The sequence below is a fragment of the Oncorhynchus keta genome, chromosome 7 (genome assembly GCF_023373465.1).
Source record: "Oncorhynchus keta strain PuntledgeMale-10-30-2019 chromosome 7, Oket_V2, whole genome shotgun sequence".
NCBI classification, from domain to species: domain Eukaryota; kingdom Metazoa; phylum Chordata; class Actinopteri; order Salmoniformes; family Salmonidae; genus Oncorhynchus; species Oncorhynchus keta.
The window spans coordinates 27,445,067-27,466,597 of NC_068427.1; the positions used below are offsets into that span (position 1 = coordinate 27,445,067).

The 21,531-nt window shown below is 41.9% G+C and overlaps 2 protein-coding genes across 5 annotated transcripts; both read left to right on the top strand.

Moving 5' to 3' along the window:
* Positions 1 to 525: 525 nt before the first annotated feature.
* Positions 526 to 4,181, top strand: LOC118386258 (gap junction beta-2 protein-like). Of its 2 annotated transcripts, none has more exons than XM_035773855.2 (2): positions 526 to 669; positions 3,058 to 4,181. In XM_035773855.2, exon 2 carries the CDS (start codon positions 3,085 to 3,087, stop codon positions 3,895 to 3,897), a length of 813 nt encoding a protein of 270 aa, XP_035629748.1. In that variant the 5' UTR covers positions 526 to 669; positions 3,058 to 3,084; the 3' UTR covers positions 3,898 to 4,181. The 2 variants fall into 2 exon arrangements, with proteins under 2 accessions (XP_035629748.1, XP_035629747.1); XM_035773854.2 differs by lacking the exon at positions 526 to 669 and adding an exon at positions 1,943 to 2,251.
* A 1,630-nt stretch (positions 4,182 to 5,811) lies between these two features.
* LOC118386257 (gap junction alpha-3 protein-like) lies at positions 5,812 to 12,555 on the top strand. Of its 3 annotated transcripts, none has more exons than XM_035773853.2 (3): positions 5,812 to 5,955; positions 7,279 to 7,340; positions 8,781 to 12,555. In XM_035773853.2, the coding sequence occupies exon 3, from the start codon at positions 8,816 to 8,818 to the stop codon at positions 10,112 to 10,114; it is 1,299 nt and encodes a 432-aa protein (XP_035629746.1). In that variant the 5' UTR covers positions 5,812 to 5,955; positions 7,279 to 7,340; positions 8,781 to 8,815; the 3' UTR covers positions 10,115 to 12,555. The 3 variants fall into 3 exon arrangements, with proteins under 3 accessions (XP_035629746.1, XP_035629745.1, XP_035629742.1); XM_035773852.2 differs by lacking the exon at positions 5,812 to 5,955 and adding an exon at positions 5,983 to 6,112; XM_035773849.1 differs by lacking the exon at positions 5,812 to 5,955 and having other exon boundaries at positions 6,630 to 7,340.
* Positions 12,556 to 21,531: the final 8,976 nt, after the last annotated feature.

Here is a 21,531-nt window from a genome sequence, read left to right on the forward strand (position 1 = left end):
CACCGAATAGGACAGGAGAAGTACTCCAGATATAACAAACTGACCCTAGCCCCCCGACACAAACTACTGCAGCATAAATACTGGAGGCTGAGACAGGAGGGGTCAGGAGACAACAAACAACAAACATATGAATTGATTGAAGATACATCATAGGGTTTTTCATATTGTGTTACGTCACATTTTGGACAACTATGATTGGGATCTGTTAAATGGGTTGAACATCAAAAAAAATATTATCTTCCCTCTTGCCTACATTTGTTCTGGTGATCTTGTGACTCATGATGACTATGTACTTTATACAGTATGCTTGACCAGTAATTAACACCGAATTCAAGTGTCTCGATCTGACAACAGTACATTTGAAGTTAATGTGATCACAGGGTGTATTCAGTGAAATGAAACGTTCAGAATGTTTAATCATACAGAGCGAAAATTGGAGCGAGTTTCCCAAAGGCGGGAGCATGGTCCTTCTCGCCCGCTCCAGTTTCTCTCCAGTAGCGCTCACTTGACGAGCTCAGGGCAACGCCGGCCCAGCATGCATTTGTAGTCGACTTGTGTGCTGCTATAGCCCTTTGCTTTGGCAACTGTCATTTAGTATGCAAAATATTTTCATAAAGAAACTGATAAAACACACAGGTGAAAAATCAATGCGACTTACAAAGATGAGGAGTAAGTGTTGTGTTGTCTTAAATATCTCTTGTCGTGATGTGTGTTTTGTTTTATATTTGTATTTTTAATCCCAGCCACCGTCCCTGCAGGAGGCCTTTTGCCTTCTGGTAGGCCGTCATTGTAAATAAGAATGTGTTCTTAACTGACTTGCCTAGTTAAAGGTTTTAAAAAAGAGGGAGTGCGGTGAACTGAAGAATCGTTGTGGAATCTGAAAAGAAAGTTATCCCGAAAGCCTTTATCGTGTACTTGTTACGTGCAAATGCTAACAGAATGAAACAGAATGAAACGAGATGGGTAGCTAGCTAGGTGTGTCAGATAAAGTTAGGTTAATTTTTGTTCTATTACCTATACAATAGGCCATCAATGAATTTTGGCTCAATATGCCTGGCATATTAACGTTACCTCTTACATTTACATTTCATTTAAGTCATTTAGCAGACGCTCTTATCCAGAGCGACTTACAAATTGGTGCATACACCTTATGACAACCAGTGGAACAGCCACTTGCATCTAAATCTTGTTGGGGGAGAAGGGGGGTGAGAAGGATTACTTACCCTTACTTACCCTATCCTAGGTATTCCTTGAAGAGGTGGGGTTTCAGGTGTCTCCGGAAGGTGGTGATTGCAAGGAGCTTTCCGTTTTGATAGGGTTATTTTACCTAAAATCCTTTGGCCTACATACAGAAAAAAAACACATACTCATCCCTGCCCAGCCTGGCAAGAGTGTCCCAAGGGTGTTTAGTTAGCGTTCCCAGTGGCTCTGCAAGCACTGAGCGCATATTCTCCAGCTGCTGGCATGCTCTCCAGGCACCTGAGCCTGAAAGCAGTGACTCAGGCCAAACTCATGTTTCTAAAAAATGAATTCAAAGGGACTGTAGATGGAGCCTAATAAGGCATTTTTCCGTTTCATTTGATTTGAATTATAAGTAAGTCACAGCCTAGATGTGCAATTTATAGACTATAATGATTTAATACAACGAAATGTTATTTAAATGCTAAGGCTTAATGTCCGACAGCCGAGTGTGTCGCACTCGCAAATGCTTTACGATGTATTGTATTTCTTTGTAGACTATAGCCTTGAATTAATATAGCCTAAATAATTCATTTTCGTTCCTTCTCAGGCTACTTGTTTGGCTCCTGACCTATTTAGAGTGTTTATATGCTGTTTAATATGACATGTAACCTATTTCAAATGACAACCTTTTCCGGTTGTTTATTAAAATACTTTTAATTGAAATCACAATGGTTTGGTTTCAATACTTCGAAACCAAATAGTAGATTCTGGTAGTCATAAAAATACATAGGCCTCCTGAACATGTCCCGGTATTCCGATTAGCGAGTGGAGTTGATGAGTGCTCTTATGCTTGGTCTCGCCCCAAGCGGGTGGATCCTCAAGAGGAGAAGATTATAAAAACTCTGCTGCATCGCTCCGGAGCTCACACACGCAGCTTTCTCAGTTGGACTTGCTTCCAAACAAATCACACTTTACTCTTCTACGTTTGGAGTTACTTGACAAGACGGCGTTAAAGATAACCGAAACTTGAAGTTGATGGAAGTTTGCTGATATTCCAGGAAAGTTGGATGTGAGTTAGCTGTGATTTGTGAATCATTCGTGCCGCATATTCAACGGTTTTATTCGGATTTATGTAACGATGGAGCCGATGGTGAATGAGATTTAGATGTTGTCCACCTTTATATACAGGTTAGAATTGTAAGGTTAGAAATTCGATGAGGAAACCAAACTTGATATAATGTGATTGATTGTCGAATTGTTATGGACAGTTTGACATTTTGTGGCCTATTATAATGAAAACAAAAGCGATTTAATTGATTTCTCTAAGATAATGGGAATTCACTTTCTTGTATGACATTATTTATTTTGATCCATCTCTCAATATAGCTTCACTTTTCATAGCCACTAGCCAGTGTTGTGTGAAGGTAATTACTGGACTGAAAACACACATATAATGTACATCAGTTGTTCCCAACCAGGACCCCTGGCGGTACTTGGCCTATTAAAATGGGGTACTTGAGAAGACTCATGAGACCATAGGTTTAATGCTAAAATGCACATGAGGGGGAACTCCGGGCAGAGACAAATTCGGTTGGTGGTACAGTAACCAAAAAAGGTTGAACTACTGATATACATTATATACAGTAGTTGTCTTAATCTATTGGACAGAAACACCACTTAGTGTTAAGTTGAACACTTTTGGGTTGTACCTTTTGGTTAGGTTTTTTAAATGGGGGGGGGGACTAAAACAAACACTTAACAGTGATGAAAGTCTACTGTTTTCCTTCCCAGGGTCTGTTTGTTTTTCTGAAAATAAAACCTTTGTCCACTAAGAGCTGAAATTAATTTGTATCCTTCTTTCCATGTGTTCTCCAGGTGGTCTCAGACAAAGTTGTCTTAGAGATGAGTTGGGGGGCTCTGTACACCCAGCTGGGCGGGGTGAACAAACACTCCACCAGCCTGGGGAAGATCTGGCTGTCTGTCCTCTTCATCTTCCGTATCACCATCCTGGTACTGGCTGCAGAGAGCGTGTGGGGAGACGAGCAGGCTGACTTCACCTGCAACACCCAGCAGCCTGGCTGTAAGAACGTCTGCTACGACCACTTCTTCCCAGTGTCACACATCCGCCTCTGGTGCCTACAGCTGATCTTCGTGTCAACACCGGCCCTGCTGGTGGCCATGCATGTGGCTTACAGGAAGAGTGGGGACAAGCGGCACATCATCGCGGCCTCACGAAGCGGTGGTGATGACAAGACCAGGCAGGTGGACCTGGAGACTCTAAAGAGGCGGCGTCTGTCCATCACTGGGCCTCTGTGGTGGACGTACACCTGCAGCCTGTTCTTCCGCCTCATCTTTGAGGCTGGCTTCATGTACGCACTCTACTTTGTCTACGACGGCTTCCAGATGCCTCGTCTGGTGAAGTGTGAGCAATGGCCCTGCCCCAACAAGGTGGACTGCTTCATTTCACGACCTACAGAGAAGACCATATTCACCATCTTCATGGTGGTCTCCTCTGCCATCTGCATGGTGCTCAATGTGGCCGAGCTGGCCTACCTCATCGCCAAGGCCCTGATGAGGTGCTCCACCAGGATTTCCAAGAGCCGTACCTATGCTCACCCTGATCATGTGACCCCGGACAAGTCTCTACTACAGAATAAAAAGAATCAGATGCTGCTGTCGTCTGTTACGGATTCCTCCAGCAACAAGACTGTGTGAGGACAGCCCAGTGCCTGTTCTTTTCCATTAGAGACTACACATAACTAGGGAGTAGAAATCTATCAGTGTTTTGTTACCATGAGATGAGACCATACTTGTATCCTAGATGCCTGTAGCAGCTGAGGACCGGCCTAACCCGGAGTCTGCTCATGTAGAGGATATTTCTCTCTCAGTGCCCTAAACTACTTTTTGAGTTTTAAAAGTTAAGTACTAGAATTTAATGTATTATTGTTATTGATATCAATTTAAGGTGCTTGTATGTTTGAGCTGTATGTCTGTTTAGGGAGTGGTAGGTTGAACAGAAGTGAAAAATGGGTCTAGAGTGCCACCTTCTGGTTTACAATGTGTTTGCAGGAGTTTGATGTTTTATTGTGGAGAGCAACCAGAATTGGTTAACATTGTGTTCAGCTTTTGTGGGAGACTTTTCCAAAGCAGAAACTCACAAATGTGCAGTTTTGCTCCAAGTTCTATTTGAGGATCACCCATGTACACATCTGCCTGCATTCTAACAGTGATGAGTGGAATTTATCAAGTACCAAAGCAATTTTAAGATGCAGTGCCTTAAGAGAATCGCTATCAGCAGTGTCAAATAGCAGTGTCAAATAGTACCTGATGCTGTATATTGAGCACAATGTTTCAGGGAAGATGGCTGATCCAGTTGAACATTCTGGGCAGGTTTCCTGGACCCAGATGAAGCCTATGCCTAGACTAGAAGGCATGCCCAATTCGGAATATTAATTGGAAAGTGCTTTTTGGTCCAAGAGTAGGCTCAAGCTGGGTCCTGGAAACTGGTCCTCTGAGCATGCCAAGACTGGTGGTAAACCTGGCTACAGAACGTAACTGGGGGTGTTGTCTTTCAGCGTGTTGCTTATTTTAGCCACTGAACTAATCAGTGTACCTCTTTCAATGTGAGTCAGCAGACTGATCTACAGGCAAAAATGTCTTAATGTGCTCCGTCCACACATACATGTAGAAGTTGGAACACCATAACTTGTATCACTGTAGTGACTGTTACCTGGGAAGACATAAGGACACTTTTACCAGTGAGATGCATCCCACACATTTTGTGATGGCTCATGATTTGGACATTGTCATGGAAAGCAAATCGTAGGCTAACTTTCTCTCAATGTTCAGTTGAGGCGCTATTTGTATTGTGATTGTTTAGAGGAAATGCCAAAGGATATCTGTAAATGCAACATTTTGAAAGCCTCATGGTCACACTTCAGCAGTTAGAAAGCTGATAGATATGCCCTAACTGCATATTATTTGAAGGATGTTTGATTTGTATTTTTTTATTAGCTATCTGCACTTTGACCCCCAGTCTTGACTGTTTAATCTTTTTTTTTTTAAATGATACTTATTCCTTTCACACTGTTGGACTATCGGTTGTAATAACAATGATTGATTGCATGTGCATCAACCTCAGTCACTTGGATGCGCTTCTCTGGACAACCAAGAGAGGGCAGGAGGTTATTGATATAGGTTTTGGGGTGGGTGACTGCATTTGCAGTGTAACTTTTGATAGCCATATGACAAGTTAATTTTATTCTAGTGAAGTGTATAATCATAAATACCTAAATCACATTTTATTTGACAGGCCTATGTTCTCCCTAGCTTTCCAAATGAACTATTTCTCACAGGTGGGTTACTGTATAGGCCTACTGTATTGTCAAAACCGCCTAATTCAGCCACTATAGTAGGCCAAAGGTCAGATGTAAAAGAATGAACGCAGAACCCACTTTTCCGGGATAACATACACCCCCAGAATGCATAGCTTATAGTTGACGCTTGAGCGATGAATAGAAAATAAAAAAGTTTACAGGGGCGTGGCGTGCATTGGTCCAGGGTGATGACTTTCTGAATTCATTCATGCATGGTCACACAATGTGACAGTCGCGATAACTGGGAACTGGAGGGAGCTGCCCTTCTAGGAAACCCATTTCCAAGTTAAATTTGCCTCGGAAAAACGAACTTTCCTTGCGCACGTTTGGCGGCGAATCCACGTGTGAAGAAGTTTGCGCATGAATATCTTGGCCTGGCTGCGTTTAAAAGAGTTTGGTAAGCTGGCAGAGGTGCCAGAATTTGGGGACAGGGGGAGAGGGGAGGTTACCAGCTTCCTTGGGAGGTCTGTAGGCTATCCGACGCACTCAAAATATGGCACCAATGGCAGACGGATATTGCTTTCGATATTTAAGTTGGGCTTCCCCAGTTTAAGGTATGATTGAAGTTAGGTGTGAATATCTTTCCTGGCACGTTCGTCCTAGACCGTGATGCTGGTAACTTATATATAAGCACATTTTATTTAATGTCAATGTTGAGTGTGTCTATTTTAATTATTGTAATATAGGGTTACTACTGTAATATATAATCAGGATTAAATAATAGGATAACAAAGTTATAGGGATGCTTATTAAAAAGAGCCAGTGGACGGACACAAGTCCTATCCTGCACCCTTTGTAAGTAACGGAAGACTATCTGAACATGATTAAATAAGTAATATTGATTAATTTGATGTTAAACAAAACCTTCATAAAACATCTGATATTGATTGTATTCGATTTGTATAAACTGATGAGACATTGTCTGGACTGATATGTGTTTAGACAAAACAAAACAAATTAACATGCAGCATTCCAACCTTATGGTATTCTAATCATGTAGTCTTTATACTAGCCTAATAATAGCAGTGATAATGCAAATACAAATATATGAAACATATACATGTTAAAGCATTCTGCATTGTTTTATACAGTCATTTATGTTTCCCATAGCCCTGATGACTTCAATAGTTAGATGGCTGTTTTTTTCTCCCCTTGATCAGCACTTCAAATTCTGATGAGACCAGCATTGATTTGGGGTGGGTCATCATCAGACCCATCGAACAACAATTTTTGAATCGATTAATCTGAAGTTGTATCAATATGCGTAGGCCTATAATGTTAGCACTTCTTAATATATATTTCATATGAATTTGCTGTGAACTATATATTATTATTATTATTATTATATTTACAATATTTTAATCAGGATACAAACTATATGGTGGGCTATTGATAAGGAGAGAGAAATAGGTGAAAGCATGTTTCAAAATAGAAATGTATTTGCATATAAATTATTTGTCAAAATGCCTGTCTTTCCAATCTAATTAACATCCTAATTAGTGACACCATACTAGTTATGAATCAGATTATGGTAATTGTCACTTCAATAAGAGTGACAAAATACTAGTAAACCAAAGAATACCCATCATTAAAGAAAATAACAGATTTAAGCAAACTGGCACATAAAACCTAAGGGAATAGGCTTCTTTTTAGTTTGGGTTTGATGTAAATACATTCATGGACGAATATGTTAACTGAGTTATACTTTTTTTCATTACAGGTGTCATATATATTCTGAACCCCAGTCGATGGATTTATTACTGTCAATAGAAAAACATTTTAGTAAGTTCCAACTATTTTATGTTCCTGCTTGTGTTTTGGTTTTGGTGTGAATAGTAGATTGATCTGCTTGTGTTTTGGTTTTGGTGTGAATAGTAGATTGATCTGCTTGTGTTTTGGTGTGAATAGTAGATTGATCTGCTTGTGTTTTGGTTTTGGTGTGAATAGTAGATTGATCTGCTTGTGTTTTGGTGTGAATAGTAGATTGATCTGCTTGTGTTTTGGTGTGAATAGTAGATTGCTCTGCTTGTGTTTTGGTGTGAATACTAGATTGATCTGCTTGTGTTTTGGTTTTGGTGTGAATAGTAGATTGATCTGCTTGTGTTTTGGTTTTGGTGTGAATAGTAGATTGATAGGCATCTACTGGCAAGTTCATGTGCACAACGCTAACCGAACGCTATATATCGATAACAAAAGGCAGTAGACCTATTTGTCTTCATGCTCCTGGTCAGTTAAAAAACATTCTTAAAGCTTGTTTTTGACCATCATTATGGGAAAGTGTCATCTGATTATTCTGTTTGGTTTCATTTATGCCGCGTGACGGTACACATTATTGCATAGTTAATAGTTTAGTCAATGCATGTTATTGTGAGTATTTGCATTTATTGGCTGCAATTTCTGATACAAATTACCATTCAATTCCCATTAAAAGAACACACATCAAATGGCCTCTGCATTGGTTATTTCTTCTCTCATCCTTTTTTAACAAGTGAGGTAGAGATGTATTAGATTTAGCTAATTAATAATTGTCATCATGAGGCCTATAGCTGGACTTTGGACTTGACCCCTATGGCCCTATTGGATCTGTAACAGTGGGAGTTGTGTGTGTCAGGGCCTACACACCGCAGTCCAACCTCTGCTTGCTGCTGTTTTTGAACATTATAATGTTGATCTCAGCACATGCCATCTGGGCAGTGGAGCGAGCGGGTGAGAGGGGGAGAAAGAGAGAGAGTGTGTGTGAGTTTGACAGTAACTGAGAGAAAGAGTGGGAGAGAGAGAGAACAGGATAGTGAAAGAGTGTTAACATAAATGTCAGGTTCATAGTTCTAAGCTAAATAGTGAAATAGGGTGCTTCGCAAAATGATATGACATTATCGAACATTTCTATACCGTTCACTTCCTTTGACCAATTGTTCGATTGAGACATTGATTCAGCGGTTTACGTCAATGACTTCTTCAAGGCCATTTTTTGTAATTCATTTTAATAAGCGCTTAATGTGTTGTGCCGATGTGAAGTGTAATTAACACTTTGTATGTTTGTGGGTGATGATACCTCTGCTTTCTCTCTCTAGGTGTGTAATGTTTCTCTGTCCATGTTTTAATTTGACTGCTATTTATGCTTTGTTACACAGCATCACTTTGACAGGTTTCCTGACACTCTTTTTCCCCCTCTCCTTGTCTCTTCTTCCCCTCCTCCCTCTTTCCTCCCTCTGTTTGCTCCAGACTGTACTTTCTCCCTAGGCTAGAAATCTTGAAGCATGGGTGACTGGAGCTTTCTGGGGCGTCTGTTGGAGAATGCACAGGAACACTCAACAGTAATCGGCAAGGTCTGGCTGACTGTCCTCTTCATCTTTAGGATCCTGGTGCTGGGAGCGGCAGCCGAGGACGTGTGGGGCGACGAGCAGTCTGACTTCACCTGCAACACACAGCAGCCTGGGTGTGAGAACGTCTGCTATGATGAGGCTTTCCCCATCTCGCACATTCGCTTCTGGGTGCTGCAGATCATCTTTGTGTCCACGCCCACCCTCATCTACCTGGGTCACGTACTGCACATCGTCCGCATGGAGGAGAAACGGAAAGAGAAGGTGGAGGAGCTGCGAAAGGCCAACAGACTCCAGGAGGAGAATGAACTCCTTTACAACGGCAAAGGGGATGCAGGTGGAGGAAGAGGACGAGGAGGAGGAGGTGGTAAAAAGGAGAAGCCACCTATCAGGGATGAGCATGGCAAGATCCGCATTAGGGGTGCCCTGTTGCGCACCTATGTGTTCAACATCATATTCAAAACCCTTTTTGAAGTGGGGTTCATTTTAGGTCAGTATTTTCTCTATGGCTTCCAGCTGAGGCCGCTATACAAGTGTGCACGGTGGCCCTGCCCCAACACTGTGGACTGCTTCATATCTAGGCCCACTGAAAAGACGATTTTCATCATATTTATGCTTGTGGTGGCTTGCTTGTCTCTTTTGCTGAATTTGTTAGAGATCTATCACCTTGGATGGAAGAAAGTTAAACAGGGAATGGTCACCCCTGATCATGCATTGCTGCCCCGCTCTGATGGTGTGGGGCCTGAGTCCATGACTTCAGCCTCCAGAACTGCCCTTCCCAACCTCAGCTACCCACCGATGTACACAGACGTGACGGCTGGGAGCGGTGCCTTCCTGCCGCCCATGGCAGAAGCCTCCCCGGCAGAGTTTAAGATGGACCCCCTGCAGGAGGAGCCCTCATCCTCCTACTACATGAGCAGAAACAACAACCACAGGCTGACCATGCAGCAGAACTGGGCCAACCTGGCCACCGAGCAGCAGACTCGGGAGATGAAGGCCACCTCCTCCTCCTCTCCCTCTGATAGTGAGCAGCAGCCTCGTGAAGCTGCTCCCCCCACCACCACCACCACCACCAACCCTAGCTCCAGTGGGGCCAGTGGCGATCAGGAGGGAGGCCACGTCACCACCACAGTGGAAATGCACGAGCCCCCCGTTATGATCACAGACCCTCGAAGGCTCAGCAGGGCCAGCAAGAGCAGCAGCATCAGATCCAGGCCCAAAGACCTGGCAGTATAGTCAGTCCCCCTAAATACACCTCCAACCTCCCAATGCCCCCAATGATTTTTCTATATAAAAAGTACAAAATAAAAAATATATTTTTTTGTTTTTTTAATGGAGGCAATGTGAGGCAGGGGGCTGGAACTGGAGTTGTTGCCTAGTATATATATATATTAACAGCAGTTGATATCAGTGCAATTGATGAGTTGTAGCATACGTTTTAGAATAAAAAATGCACACAGTCTGATTGTGCAATGTTGGTTAAAATGGTCTGACAAGCTGAAGGCTTCGATATACTGGACATCAGGGGACTTTATGGTTCTTATTCCAGTTTAAAATGGCCAAGTAACTTTTCTGTTTGATTTTGGTTTCAATGGCCTGGTATGTGTCAATGTTCTCTTGTCAACAGTGGTTATTGTTGTTGTGTTTATTTGATGAACATAAAAGCCTATTTATTCCAATTAGGAATAATACTGTACATTCATCAAGTTGTTAAATTCGGTTGGCAAATTGCTGAGAACCAACTTCGAATAAAACTTATGTGGAACAAGTACGTACAGGGTGTTTTGAAACCACTTGTGTGTTTAGTATGTTTACTCTAATGCTGTTATACAGTTCCTTCAAGTTGAGCCTTTCTTAAAACAAGTTATTTTTAATGATTTTTTTGGTGTATCAGAAAGTCGCTTGCAAGACAAACTAAATCCAAACATGTATGCTCTCATTCTCTCTCTAAGATGAAGAATACTGTTCAATGTCAGCAATGACACCAATATGGGGACAACATTTGCTTGTTCATTATCAAACTTTTATATTGTACTTTAACACTTCCTGAATTTCACAATCTAAATAACTTATTTTTATAATATTGAGGAAATAGCCTAGCTATTTTTTGTATTATGTGTTTGAAGAGTAACAGTGGAATCTGTAAATGCAAACTACAACTCACTGATTCACTAACTGGTCTGCAGATGCATTTCTCTGTCTGATTTTTACCCAGGATCCACTTACTGAACACAATTTACACAAACTATAACCGGATTATGGGTCAAAGCTAGAAGTTGAATGTGTTCTTGTAGTCTAAAGCTGTTACAAGGTTCCATGGTTCCAGGCCCTGCTCCTACATTTGATTCTCCAATGCAGAAACTAAGCAAATAAAGTATTTGTTTTTGCCTGAAATTAAAAAGCACACTGCCATATGGACAATGAAAAGTTGACATCCGATTTTAAGAGGTTGAAAACAAAATATAAACCAAATGCTTCAACTTAAGACGGTAAATAAGATTTTTTTTTAAATATATTTATGATAACCATGTTTATTGCTGTCATCTTAAACACAATATCACTTCTTAATCATTGCATCTTCATGTTGAGGGTAACTCACTCTCATACATCACATGTGATACTTTATTGGTTTTTCTTAAAAGTGCTATTTTTTAAAACAGAATTGAATTATAATGATATCTTAATTCTAAACTGTAGTCAGTTTATGACAACCAAAACAGCTATATGGTACAAAATGGACAAGTGCAATGACGTTGCAAGTGTCATAACGCCAGGATGAGTCCATCCTCATTTCTTATTTTTGACAGAAGCTCAACTATTACTTACTACTTCACCTGTTGTAAGCAATGGGAAGCACATGCTTCCGCCTAGTTAGTGTAAATGTAATATTTCACATCGTAGATTATCTGAACCATCTTGAATAACTGAAAAGCTATGCAAGTAATTGCACAACACAATCATTCACCTAAAATAGGCCTTTTCTTAAATTATTTGTGAAACATGATTGGTATAATACCACACTTCTATGTATTTCTTACATAGTTCTTATACATTCAAATTACCATATGCTTATAGTTTATAGTTAGAGAAGGATCATAAATAAACACAATAACAAACATTCAATGCAAACTAGAAACCATAGTTACAACCGTGGAGAGACTACCCAAGGAGACTATGCAATCCTTTGCTTATAACAGTGTTACTCTTATTGGGACAACCGTTTTTCCCAATGTATGTTACCTTTTCATTTAAATTATTTAAATGTCCCAAACCACAAAAAAATCTGTGTTATTTGCGTTTGTCATTTTGGTTCTCAAAGTTTACATTTTAGTAAAAAGGTAAAAGATTTACACATTTAGGCAAAACATGCTGTTCTAAGAAGTTTATATTGGTAGGAGAGAGAGTGGAAAAGACACCAGACTGACAATGTTTATAATCTTCAAAGGAAAATGTCTTAACAGTTAAACACAACGGCATTAAAGACAGTATTTTTTTTAAATTACGTCAAATGTCATGGTCTGAGACGATTGCAGAAAGTTTGGGTTTTCAAATATAGAAAAAAGTGGGCTGTGAGTATTTCCTGTGTGCTCACTCAGTGCTTTCACTATGTTCTCAACACATTCCTGTGACTCTCTGGTTAGCTTGTATTAAAATATCACACTAATGTTGAGACAATGTTACCTGGGTAGCTGGCCCTTTTCTTCTTCTACACACAGCAACTTGTGTATCGTTTTGAGTTGCCCGCAAGCCCCTCATCCAATAGGTTAATATACAGTAGCTTTCTTCAAACTCTTGATGTGTGTCATGCTGAGTGTGATTTCTTTGGCCAGGAGTAGGAACCATCTACATTATGCTCAGAACAACAGCCTGTTTCAATGCTGTCTTAAGATAAGTGCCTTGTGTATGACATTTTGTAAAAACAAGTTGATGTAAATGTTAATTTACCTCAAATGTTTACAAAACTGTTATTAAACAAACTTTTTGTACCATATTTCCGGTATATGTGGCAATCAATAAAATTGAGCCAGTATGTGGACTTACTGTACTTGAGTATACATTTTCAACACACACACATTCTGTACCTTCATGAGTAGATAATATCTTGGGAAAGCTGGGATGCATCTTGTACAAGAAGAGCTCACACTCACTGACCTTTAAATGTATCGCTCCCTCTCTTCACATTCCAAGGTTGGATGTGAGAATGGGATATTGCGCTGGAAAGGAGGAAAGAGTGACACCACTCCCCACAGTGCTGACTACCCTGCGAACACACATCCACACATATAATTAAATTGAGACCAGCACGTCAGTCTCACACGTTGGAGACAAACATCTATCACAAATCCATTAAACACCATCACACAGACCCAGCAACTCTTACCAGCACCGGTGGACCAACTCCCCAACATTAAACCTCTGGGAAAGTTCATATGAGTTTGGCACAGAGGTGGCATATAATAGCTAGGATAAAAATAGAGACAATCAACAGTATTATAGTAAACTGCAACCCAAGAAAACTGAGGGCAATGTAGTTAGCCAACTGGCTTATGAATATGAATTAAGACATCAAGGTGTCGATGATATCTACATTGGGCACCACGAGTCAATGAGTGATTCATAACCTGCCTAAAACAACAAATGACCAGGCTTAGGGGAGTCTAGTGTTGAGCCTGGAGTCTTAAAGTAGAGCCTGGAGTCTTAAAGTAGAGCCTGGAGTCTAATGTAGAGCCTGGAGTCTAATGTAGAGCCTGGAGTCTAATGTAGAGCCTGGACCAGGAGCACCTGACGCATGAGAATGAGCTAGGAATGGCCCTTCAGGCTGTCCCTAGAACTCATGGGAACCAGGGAAGCAAAACCTACACATCTACAAATTACATGGACACCTGTTCTGAACTTGTGGACATGTTTGAGAGTTGGGAAGAACAGTGGATAGAAGATGAGAAATGTAGGGAGAATGATAATGGACAAAGAAATGTGAGTAGGTACAATAGGAACAAGGAGGAGGAGAGTGATTAGTATTGGGTGCATAGATCAGACAGGGCCAGCCAGACTGGCAGAGGGACAAGATAGAGAGATAACAGATAGGTGCGGGGGTACAGGGTCCTGTGGCTGAGGAGTGTTGGTAGATTGCTGGTGGGTTGGCAAGCAGCTGCCATGTGAAAGCTGCTCTGCATGCTGCCAGGGCACAGAGACACCAGCCCTGCCCGCAAGGCCCAAAACAGACAGCAGTTATTTATAGCCTTTAATCGCCTAACAAATTCACACTAGCCCCAGAGTCCAAATACTTCAGTTAGCCAGTCAGTCAATCAATCAGTTAGTACCCAGTTGTTCATTTCCGTAGTGCCCTGGATGTTTTTATGGGGCCTAGAATAGCCTTCCCAGACATAATCTTCTAATACAAGGCCTCAAAATTCAGTTACAGGGTGTGCGTGGGTATGTGTGCGTGTGAAAGAGAATGAGGGGTTAAACAATGATGTTAATTAAACCTATAGTGAAGACATTGGAACATTGAAACAGTGTAGCCAAATACATTCCATGTTTTATTCTGTCAATTCAGCAAGTTAAATTACATTTGATTCATGAATCGTATCCACATAGAAAAGAATGTGTCATTTTCTACTTAACCTGTTGAGTGTAGGGGGCAGTATTTTGATGTTTGGATGAAAAACTTACCCAAATTAAACTGCCTATTTCTCTGGCCCAGAATCTATAATATGCATATAATTGTCAGATTAGGATAGAAAACACTCTAAAATTTCCAAAATGTAGGCGAAAACCTGAGGAAAAATCCAACAAGGAAGTGCTTAAGAGAAACGAATGTCCCTGTTCCATTGCGTGCCTTCCCTACATTTAAAGGGATATCAACCAGATTCCTTCCGCTATGGCTTCCACATGGTGTGAACAGTCTTTAGATATAGTTTCAGGCTTTTATTCTGAAAAATGAGCGAGAAAGATCACATCTCATCAGTGGATGGCTGGGTGCCAGCAGAGTTTTGCATGCGCAACAGCTTGGAGCAGACATTTTCTCTCTCTCTCTCTCTCCTATTGAAAAAGCTACAATCCGGTTGAAATATTATCGATAATTTATTGTAAAAACAACCTGAGGATTGATTATAAAACAGTTTGACGTGTTTCTACGATCTTTACTGATACTATTTGGAATTTTCGTCTGCCCCGTCGTGACCGCTTGAGCCTGTGGATTTCTGAACAAAACGCGCCAACCAAAAGGAGGTATTTTGGACATAAAAATAATCTTTATGGAACAAAAAGGAACATTTATTGTGTAACTGGGAGTCTTGTGAGTGCAAACATCCGAAGATCATCGAAGGTAAGCGATTCATTTTATTGCTTTTCTGACTTTCGTGACCAATCTACTTTGCTGCTAGCTGTTTGTAATGTTTTGTCTGCTGAGAGAGATGTCCTAACATAAACGCTTGGAAGCTTTTGCTGTAAAGCTTTTTTGAAATCTGACGCGCCAGGTGGATTAACAACAAGCTAAGCTGTGTTTTGCTATATTGCACTTATGATTTCATGAAAATTAAATATTTTTAGTAATTTAATTTTGCGCAATTCAGCGGATGTTGACGAAATTGATCCCGCTAACGGGATGGGTGCGCCAAGAAGTTAAGTGATAATGCCAGAGAAGCCGGGTGTTTGGAGGATATACTGGCATGGTTTGCCTGCCCTCGACGAACAACACCCGGCTTCGAGGGCATTATCACTTTTATACAATGGGTTACCAACATATTCAAATAACGATTGACATGTTTTCATTCAAAGCATTATTTTGATTAATTTATTCATACTATTTCATCCTTCCACAAGATAATGTCCCGACACAAATCAACCAAAGCCGGCTGGTCATCCGTTCTATTGGTTCGGTTGCCAGAGACTCGACCCAGTCATCCACTCTTTTTGTTCTGTATCTATGGACGCGACCCAGTTGTTCCGTCTTTTTGTTCTGTATCTATGGATGTGACCCAGTCGTTTGTTCTAAATGTTTCATTGCCATACTGGCTGGAAAAGATCTTATCCCCTGCTTGCTAGCTAGCCAACTACGGCTAACTTACAGTCACGTCAAACGGTGCAGATAAACAAATGCAGCTACTGTTGTTGTTCTAAGTTGTTTTCTAATGACATTTGTATACATCCATAACAATGAGCTAACGAGGCACGATTTTTCGCATTGGCATAGAAAATGTGCTCTCTCGTTAATAAGACACTGTTGTTCTGATGAGCTAGACAACAACACAGGGAACACAACTTCAAACTGAAGCTGGAAAGACTGCAAACTAGCTGCACTTCATTTCGTTTGACCTTTTTTCAATTGACATTTCTTGTTATATATCCATAAAAATGATGCCAGCTGATTCATGATTTCGACTGGCTGAGAAACGCTGCCTGTGTGTCTCTAGTCTCGACTCCCTGACCCTACACACTCATAACTAAGGGATAGTTTTAGATCGAATTTGAATACTGAAACAATGTTGCAAATGTCGGAGAGGCAGACAATATGGTTTATACAAATCTCCGCTGTTGAAAACTAAATGTTAGTCTAAAAGAAATGTGAGATAATGTCTAGAGGCTTTTTATAGTGGAGATCAAGTGTATAACTTCCCTGCCTGGGCTGATGTGACAGTGCAGTCATATGTAACAGAGTAAATAGGCATTTTAACTTCATAGATTTAGCCGGTGGTAACTTGTGGAAAAGGCACCGGTTGGAATGCGCTTTTAACCAATCAGCATTCAAGATTATACCCACTGGTTGTAAAATCATGATTATAAACTGGGTGGTTCGAGCCCTGAATGCTGAGTGGCTGACAGAAGTGGTATATCAGACCGTATACCACGGGTATGACAAAACATCTATTTTTAACGCTCTAATTATGTTGGTAATCAGTTTATAATAACAATAAGGCACGTCTGGAACTTCGCATTACGCATAAGAACAGCCCTTAGTCATGGTATATTGGCCATATACCACACCTCCTCGGGCCTTATTGCTTAAATAGACGGATTGGAAAATGGCATAGACCCTAATCCTGTTATTTTAGTACTTCATGTTCTGTAACTTTTCTACAGTGTGGCCAAACAGTGCATCCAATAGGGATCCTGTGTTTTGACTGTCCATGAGAAAGAGGGGCTTGTCACAAGAAAGTGAGGTAAAGATGACAACACATCCAAGATCCCAGTGACAGAGATGTGGGAACATGGGGATGAGAAGGACATAGGGATGAGGAGAGGGGCTGATCTCAACAGAGACTCCTACAGGCAGTGCTAGGTTATCAAAGTGCCCGTCTCTTAGTCTGAGTATGAAAACTCCCTGTTTGAGTGAGCTCTGTGTCTGTTTATTGGAGGGCTACGCCCACTGCTTCCCTAAGTCCCCCAAATAAGGATAGGTCATCCTAAATATAACTTAATCCACCCCGACAACCCTCTATTGAGAGTCAGCCTTTAAAACCAGCTCCCAAGGTTACAGGGCTTTGTAACGGACGTAGACACCATCCTGTCTTTTGGCCAATGGGAAGGACAAACTAAACCATCCATAACTTACACAGGGAGCAAATAAAGCTGACAAAACAGCTACTGTCAGATACAGCTGTTGTTGAGGATTGACAATGAGGCAAAAGCAAAACAAAGTTGTTTAACTTAAATACTTGTATCTTTCCATCAGTCCCCCTGGGCTTTTAAAATCTTTCTTCACTGGGGTATGAGGCATGTGTTGGAGCACAAAACATTAGAAATGCAGTTGTCATCCATTCCATCCCCCCTATACGGTCCAGTTCAGCTGTGCGCTCTTCACCCCCGCTCCCACTCTCTGTTGTTTTATAATTAAACGGCGACATTAGTTCATATCATGTGATTCGAAAAGGATTCATCACACATTAGAGGCCCTAATCACCACCTATAGTCTGCCCTCGCCTGGGCTGCAGGGTTCACCCACATGACCCTGCTGAGCGCAGCGCTTCCTTTATGCCCCCTGAAAGAACCGGGGATTGAGCCCAAACAAAAAAAAAACAAGAGGTTGAAAAATGTTTTTACACCAGGCCCGCTCTCTCTCAGGTCTGGCTGTGTGCGCACAGGGCCGTTTTAGCTTTAGATCAATGGGACAAGTTATTGGAGTCTGGCCAACTCTAACCGATAGAAAAGAAAAAGCTGCCTCTTCAAAAAAAGGGGTTGTCATACCTTTGTCATAATGCTCATGATGAAATGGCCTGTTTAAACACCTGAAGTTTATGCTAGACCATTTAAAGGTTAAGATTTCCAGATAGATTCAGCACTGCTAGTGGGGAAGGTTACATGGGTCTATGTCCTCTGAAATTCTGGTGGGATGGCCATTAAGGCCTTACGTCAGTCACACACACAGGGGAAACACTGCAGCCCCTTTCACATGCCCCTGTCGTGGAGTTCAGCATAGCAGCATTCATGTGGGGAATGATGGATATTATTTTAACATGACCTTGTGCTGTGATGTTAAGAGTTTAGGCACCATCTGCCCATCTATGCACTGGTCAAGAGAGAACGTGCATGCTCATGGCATATAGCGCCCCCTATTGGGAACATGTTCAATACCCTTGTTCAGAATGTTTTTCACAATAATATGAACACTAAACAGGAATATGAATTACATGCCAGGGAAAAGAATGGACAATTTTGAGTTCATTAATTGAATTTCAATTCACTTCCTGAGTTGACCCCAATCACTTTACATCTAACAGTGGATGATCATCAGAATGTCACCATCATTATGATATTGTATGACAAGACATTAACATATGGGCAATTCTACAGTAAGAGTGATGCTGAGACTAAGATTTTTGTCATTACAATGTATGACAACAAAAACCAATGACTGCAAATGTAAACAAACCATACAACTCTCTGCACAAGGACTAGGTTTAACAATGTCCATTGACAATTTTACAAAAACATTTACTTGAAGAACAGTGCAAAGTTTGGTAACAAAAAGAGGGTTTGTGAGGGCCTGGTCGTTCTTTAAAAGTAATTTCCTCACCATCTTAAATGAGCATGCACCTATCAAAAAATGTAGAACTAAGAACAGATATAGCCCCTGGTTCACTCCAGACCTGTCTGCCCTCGACCAGCACAAAAACATCCTGTGGCGAACTGCAATAGCATCGAATAGTCCCCGCGATATGCAACTGTTCAGGGAAGTCAGGAACAAATACACGCAGTCAGTCAGGAAAGCAAAGGCTAGCTTTTTAGAACAGAAATTTGCATCCTGTAGCTCTAACTCCAAACAGTTTTGGCACAGTAAAGTCCATGGAGAACAAGAGCACCCCCTCAAAGCTGCCCACTGCAGAGGCTAGGTAACACTGTCACCACCGATCAATCCACGATAATCGAGAATTTCAAAATGCATCTCTCTACGGCTGGCCATGCTTTCCACCTGGCTACCCCAACCAACAGCTCCGCACCCCCCGCAAGCCTCCCAGCTTCTTCTTCACCCAAATAGCATATGTTCTGAAAGAACTGCAAAACATGGACCCGTACAAATCAGCTGGGCTAGACAATAACTTCAAAAAATTATCCTCCACCATTGTTGCAACCCCTATTTACCAGTCTGTTCAACCTCTCTTTTGTATCGTCCGAGATCCCTAAAGATTGGAAAGCTGCCGCAGTCACCCACCTCTTCAAAGGGGGAGACACTCTAGAACCAAACTGTTATAGACCTATATCCATCCTGCCCTGCCTTTCTAAAGTCTTCAAAAGCCAAGTTAACAAACAGATCACTGACCATTTCGAATCCCACCGTACCTTCTCCGCTGTGCAATTCGGTTTCCGAGCTAGTCACGGGTGCACCTCAGCCACGCTCAAGATACTAAACAATATCATAACCGCCACCAAGAAAAGATTGAAGACGGCTGCACAGTACATCGACCTGGCCAAGGCTTTCGACTCTGTCAATCACCGTATTCTTATCGGCAGACTCAACAGCCTTGGTTTCTCAAATGACTGCCTCACCAACTACTTCTCAGACAGAGTTCAGTGTGTCAAATCAGAGGACCTGTTGTCCGGACCTCTGGCAGTCTGGGTGTACCACAGGGTCAATTCTCTGGCCGACTCTTTTCTCTGTATATACCAACGATGTTGCTCTTGCTGCGGGTGATTCCCTGATCCACCTCTACGCAGATGACACCATGCTGTATACATCTGGCCCTTCTTTGGACACTTAACAACCCTCCAAACGAGCTTCAATGCCATACAACACTCCTTCTGTGGCCTCCAACTGCTCTTAAACGCTAGTAGAACGAAATGCATGCTTATTCGCTGCTCGCACCCGCCCGCCCGACTAGCATCACTACTCTGGACGGTTCCGACTTAGAATATGTGGACAACTACAAATACCTAGGTGTTTGGTTAGACTGTAAACTCTCTTTCCAGACTCATATTAAACATCTCCAGTCCAAAATTACATCTAGAATCTGCTTTTTATTCCACAACAAAGCCTCCTTTAGTCACGCCGCCAAACATACCCTAGTAAAACTGACTATCCTACAGATCCTCGACAATGTAATTTACAAAACAGCCTCCAACATTCTACTCAGCAAATTGGATGCAGTCTATCACAGTGCCATCCGTTTTATTACCAAAGCCCCATATACCACGCACCACTGCGACCTGTATGCTCTAGTCGGCTGGCCCTCGCTACATATGGCTTCCGAGCCGGTCACGGGTGCACCTCAGCCACACTCAAGGTACTAAACGACATCATAACCGCCATCGATAAAAGACAGTACTGTGCCGCCGTCTTCATCGACCTTGCCAAGGCTTTCGACTCTGTCAATCACCAGATTCTTATCGGCAGACTCAGTAGCCTCGGTTTTTCGGATGACTGCCTCTTTTCTCTGTATATATCAATGATGTTGGTCTTGCTGCGGGCGATTCCCTGATCCACCTCTACGCAGACGACACCATTCTATATACTTTTGGCCCCTCATTGGACACTGTGCTATCTAACCTCCAAACGAGCTTCAATGCCATACAACACTCCTTCAATTGGCCTCCAACTGCTCTTAAACGCAAGTAAAACCAAATGCATGCTTTTCAACCGATCGCTGCCTGCACCCGCATGCCCGACTAGCATCACCACACTGGATGGTTCCGACCTTGAATATGTGGACACCTATAAGTACCTAGGTGTCTGGCTCGACTGCAAACTCTCCTTCCAGACTCATATCAAACATCTCCAATCGAAAATCAAATCTAGAGTCGGCTTTCTATTCCGCAACAAAGCCTCCTTCACTCACGCTGCCAAGCTTACCCTAGTAAAACTGACTATCCTACCGATCCTCGACTTTGCCGATGTCATCTACAAAATATCTTCCCACACTCTACTCAGCAAACTGGATGCAGTTTATCACAGTGCCATCCGTTTTGTCACTAAAGCACCTTATACTACCCACCACTGCGACTTGTATGCTCTAGTCGGCTGGCCCTCGCTACATATTCGTGGACAGATCCACTGGCTCCAGGTCATCTACAAGGCCATGCTAGGTAAAGCTCCGCCTTATCTCAGTTCACTGGTCACGATGGCAACACCCATCCGTAGCACGCGCTCCAGCAGGTGTATCTCACTGATCATCCCTAAAGCCAACACCTCATTCGGCCGCCTTTTGTTCCAGTACACT